We start from the raw sequence: 5,146 nt of genomic DNA, 5'->3' as shown, positions 1-5,146 counted from the left end.
AGCTAGTTCTAGGATAGGCTCCAAAGCCGCAGAGAAATCCTGTCTCGAAAAACCAAAAAAAAAAAAAAAATAGAATACTTGAGTATTGAGAGGGCCGAAGCAACACTTAGGAGAAATAATGGGACACACAAGAGGACAACTTAGATAAAATCATGCCATCATGCCCCCTACTGATACAAAGCAGCAGAGGGTGGAATAGTCTAATGGAATGTTGACCTCCACCCACTCCACTCTTAGCTATTATTGTCAACAGCTGCTAATTAATCATCAGTGGGCAGAGGCCCCAGAGTCCTTGCAGAACTAATGAGCAGGTGTCCCTACGGGATGGGAGTTCAGGGATCTCTCCTTCTACCTCCAGTGCTAGTGAAAGGGAAGGTGACTTCCTGACTTTGGCTGAATAGTGGTGAGATGTGGTGAGTGACAGATCCTGGAGGCCTTCTCTGTTGGTTCAAGTGTAAACTCATTTTATATTATCCTGACTAAATTGCTTAGCCTGTCTGTGCGTCCATCTCTTCACTGGAAATCAAAGGCAAAACATGGTAGTTATATTCATGTAATGCCGTTGATGTAAAGTACTTTCTGAAGAACAGCATGGCATTCACAGCTCACTACTGCTGAGCCATAATGCCAGTGCGTTCAAAGGAGCACAAGCCATCAATTTGCTCTCAGTTTTCAGGCTGTGACTATTAAGTGGATACTCCATTCAGACCAGAAGTCCCTCATCATGAAGAAGCGTTAGGTGTCAAAAGTGAGAAGATTCTCACTTGATCATGGTAAGTCCTGGGATTTTTCTTCTCCTATGGTCCATCAGAATACCCCACGTCTTCAAGAGTGGAGCCATGTCTGGCACACACTGTATTATCCTGAACAAATTGTTTAACCTCTCTGTGTTTCTCTTCATCCTTAAACAAAGGCAGAATGCAGCCATTGTATCTGGGCTGCACAATTCATGTAGAGTACTAGAGTACCTAATAGAAAGCCAAACAGGGCCCAGAGTCCAAGCCTGGTCTTATTGGCTGTGTAGTGTTGGGCAAGTTGTTTCAATGCTCAGGTACTGCTCCTCTGTAAAGGGAGAATGTTGCCATGATTATTCTAGAAATGTAGCATGGGACCAGATGTGCAGAAAGTGTTCAGCACATAGTAACAGAGTCGGGATGTGGAAGCCATCAAGAGCAGATATGCAACCCATTCCATGTACTTTATAGTACATGGATAGGTCTTTAGTGATCAGTAAAGAACAAGGGGACATCCATGAAAATGGACGTAACTGGAAGACTATCAGGTAGTATTTAAGGGTTTTTTGTTTTGTTTTGTTTTGTTTTTTTGGTGGTGTCTCAGAATTAGATCAGGTAAAAGGGGGAATGTTTTGAAACACAACAACAACAACCAGGAAGACAAAGGATGGTGAACGTTGAGAAGCTTGAAAATAATAAACACAACGTGACCAGGAGAGAAAGACAACCAGGAATGCAGGAAGGGTACTGAAGGGTTTACAGCTGAGGAAGATGTTCTTGAATTGCTTTTTAGTAACACAAGAATGCGGTGCTATAAAACAACACAGGAGAACATATTATAAATAAGAGTGATTGCCTCTTAAGGGGTAGGAAGTGAGTGTGAGCAGGAGAGGCATGCAAAGGGCTTTTCAAACTTAAACAGCCTTTTGCAATGATTATTAACAATTAGCACTGATAATTCGGCTGAAAGCTCTTCCCTCAGAGAGGAAATGTGGGAGGAAGAGGAGGAAGAAGAAGGAGATTCAGTTAAGCTGGACAAGGAAAGACAACACGGATATTTTTCCCTTTGAGACAGGGTCTCCCTCTATAGACCTTGCTGTCCTGGAACTCACAGAGATATGCCTGCCTCTGCCTCTGGAGTTCTGGAATTAAAGGCATGCACGAACACACCCAGATGGCACAGAACTGCTAAACTTACAAGAAGGACCGGCGAGGAGACACAGCCAACCATCTTCTCCACAGGTCACACCAATTGCCTCTCAGCTCTCACAGTGGCTGTCATTGCCTGACACCTCTATGGGGGCTTCAGTGCCCCAGATCTCCTCTCTTTCCAAACAGTAACATCACCTCCTTCAGGACGCAACACTGTTCTCTACAGCTTTGCCTCTTCCTGACTCAGTAACTTTACCCTATGGCACATGGCTTCTGAGGATGCTGAATGCCCTGTTGGATTTTTCAAATGCATGAGACCACTCACTTTTCCAGCCTGTGAACTCTGGCACATGGTCTATTCATGTTGTCCAATATTTGAAGCAGTTTCTTAGCTTAGTGACTTAATGTGGCCTGCTATAGTAACCTGGTGAACTAAAAACGGTATGTGATATTTGACTTGATCCTATGTGAAAAGAAATCCTATTGGCCTGGTTGGTTTTTGTTTGGTTGTTTGCTTAGGTTTGGGTTGGTTAACTTAACACAAGCTAGAGTTATATGGGCAGAGGAACCTCAGTTGAGAAAATGCCACCCTCATCTTGCCTGTAGTCAAGTCTATGAGGCATTTTCTTGATTAATGGAGGAAAGGCATTCCTCTACCTTGGGGAGGTAGATCTGGATGGCATTAAAAAAGCAGGAATAACAAGCCACGGAAAACAAGCCTGCTGTAGGCAGCATGCCTCCATGGTCTCTTCTTCACTTCCTGCCCTGATTTCTCTAAGCAGTGAAATGTAACCTGAGAGCTGTAAGCTAAAATAAGCCTTTCCTGCCCTCCCAAGTTGCCTTTGGCCATTGTGTTTTATCACAGCAATGAAAACCCTAACAAAGACACCTCCAAATGTATTGGAACAATGGACAACTTTGGAATATGGGGTGTTTGTGAGGTAACAGTACTATATTAATGATAAATTCTTTAAATTCAAGGCTGGAGAAGTGGCTCAATAGTTAAGAGCACTGGCTGCTCTTCCAGAGATCCTGTGTTCAGTTCCCGGCAACCACATGGGGACTCACAATCATCTAATGGGTTTCTGGTGGTCTCTTCTAGCACAAAATCATACATGCAGGTAGAGCACTCATATACATAAAATAAAATATCTTTAAAAAATAAATTATTTGAATTCACTTCCTGTACAGTTTATTTCAGAGACCACATTGTTGTAGCCAATGCATAATGAAATATGGAGGAGGAAAGGACCTTGACGCCAGCAACATGCTCTCAATACTCAGAATAAAATGGGACTCTGGGCCAGGCGGTGGTGGTGCACACCTTTAATCACAGCACTCAGGAGGCAGAGACAAGCAGATCTCTATGAGTTTGAGGCCAGACTGGTCTACAAGAGCTAGTTCCAGGCCAGGCTCCAAAGCTTCAGATAAACCCTGTTCTTGAAGCCGGGCGGTGGTGGCGCACGCCTTTAATCCCAGCACTTGGGAGGCAGAGGCAGGCGGATCTCTGTGAGTTCGAGACCAGCCTGGTCTACAGAGCTAGTTCCAGGACAGGCTCCAAAGCCACAGAAAAACCCTGTCTTGAAAAACAAACAAACAAACAAACAAACAAAAAAAGTTCTCTGGAAATACAGTGTGAGAGGAAAACACTCTGGTAAGTTTTATGAATACATAATCTTACTTCAAAATAAAATATTTTAAAATGTATCTGAATGCTATTAACCAAGAATTATGCAAAACCAAACTCTGCTTTGTATGTCCCATATTTCAACATTATGGTGCTGAGACAGGGGGATCTCAAGTTCAAGTTCATTCAGGACTACATAGTCAGTTTTACATCAGTCTCTGCAATGGAACAATACCCTGCCTTTCAAAGAATAAAGGGAGGGAAGAAGGGAGGGAGGGAGGGAAGGGGGAAGGGAGGGAGAGAGACCAGGAGGGAAGGAAGGAGTAAGGGAAGCAGGGAGGAGTAAATTGTACTTAAGATACTAAATTATGACTTATATGAAATGAAAATAATTCAATGAACCTACTTTAGATTTTCATTAGTAAAGTACATGTGGTTTTTGGTCATTTTTTTTTGTTTTATTTTGTGAGGCAGGGTTTCGGTTTGTAGCCAGGCTGTCTCAAACTCACAGGCCCTCCCACCTAAGACAGACCAATGCCAGGATTGTATCTTCTCTTTTTTTCTTTTTGATATTTTAAAATATTATTTTTATTGTTTTTAATTATGTGTGTCTGTGTTTGAGTATGCACACATGTGTACAGGTGACTGAGGAACCCAGAGGAGTCAGATCTGAAACAGGAAATCTGGGAGGTTGTGAGAGGGCCAACATGGGTGCTGGGAATTCAACTCAAATTTTCTGTGAGATTAGTTTATACTCTTAACCATTTAGTCCTCTCTCCAGCCCCATGGTTACAGTTTTTAAGAAATTATGTCATATAGTATCATATGACAGTCATTGTAGATATAACAATTTTTTCTTAAATTTTTCCACATATGTATATTGATAAGTTGAGGTAAAGGTTTTCAGTTAATGGTAAAATATTTGTTCCAGATTTATGAGCCATAAAGATTGCTCTTATTTAAATTTAATTTTATGTGCATGAGAAAAAAAATATATATATATATGTATGTATGTATGTATATCTGGTAAAACTTCCACAACATGAACTAAATAGAACACAAATGTGACCACAAAATAAGATAAATCCTTGCTAATATTTATCATCATATCAACAATCAGCCACACAATTCATTGTCATTTATGCCACACAGAAGGAACAACTTCAACAGTTCAGTGTTCAGATCATCACATATGCTTAGGAACTATTTGTAGTGACAATGAAAACTAATTAGTGAATTTATGTTTTTTTATCAGCTTCTTTACCCATAACCAAACAATCAGAGGATCTAGTACAAGGATTCATCTGTTCTGGGTTTCCTTGGTATCCCTAGACATTTGACCAGAGCAGTAGGAGAAGACCAGGGGCAGGAGGAGAACACAAGGAGCTGCTGGGACATGTGCCCAAGAAGACAAAGGCAGAAATGTCCAAATAGCAGAACTTCATGACACATTGAATCATGATGATGGGAGAGCAACTGCAGTTGGGTTCATAGCAGAAACAGGCCATGGTCAACCACAGCTCCCCAGTGGGCTTCACCCTGCTGGGCTTCTCTGAACACCCACGCCTCGAAAAGATTCTCTTTGTGGTGGTCTTGTGTTCCTACCTCCTCACACTCCTAGGAAACACACTCA

The 5,146-nt window shown here is 41.8% G+C and overlaps 1 protein-coding gene across 1 annotated transcript in view; it reads left to right on the top strand.

Moving 5' to 3' along the window:
* Window positions 1-5,019: 5,019 nt before the first annotated feature.
* The window catches only part of LOC101998340 (olfactory receptor 2H1-like), a 934-nt gene continuing 807 nt past the window's right edge, over window positions 5,020-5,146 (top strand). The window contains exon 1 of the mRNA XM_005360508.2: window positions 5,020-5,142. Coding sequence (XP_005360565.2) covers window positions 5,020-5,142 — 123 coding nt within the window. The remainder of the gene's footprint in view (window positions 5,143-5,146) is intronic.

Source organism: Microtus ochrogaster, linkage group LG2 (genome assembly GCF_000317375.1).
Source record: "Microtus ochrogaster isolate Prairie Vole_2 linkage group LG2, MicOch1.0, whole genome shotgun sequence".
NCBI lineage: Eukaryota > Metazoa > Chordata > Mammalia > Rodentia > Cricetidae > Microtus > Microtus ochrogaster.
Note: the sequence above shows the minus strand (reverse complement) of the source record. Positions and strands in the feature narration are given on the sequence as shown.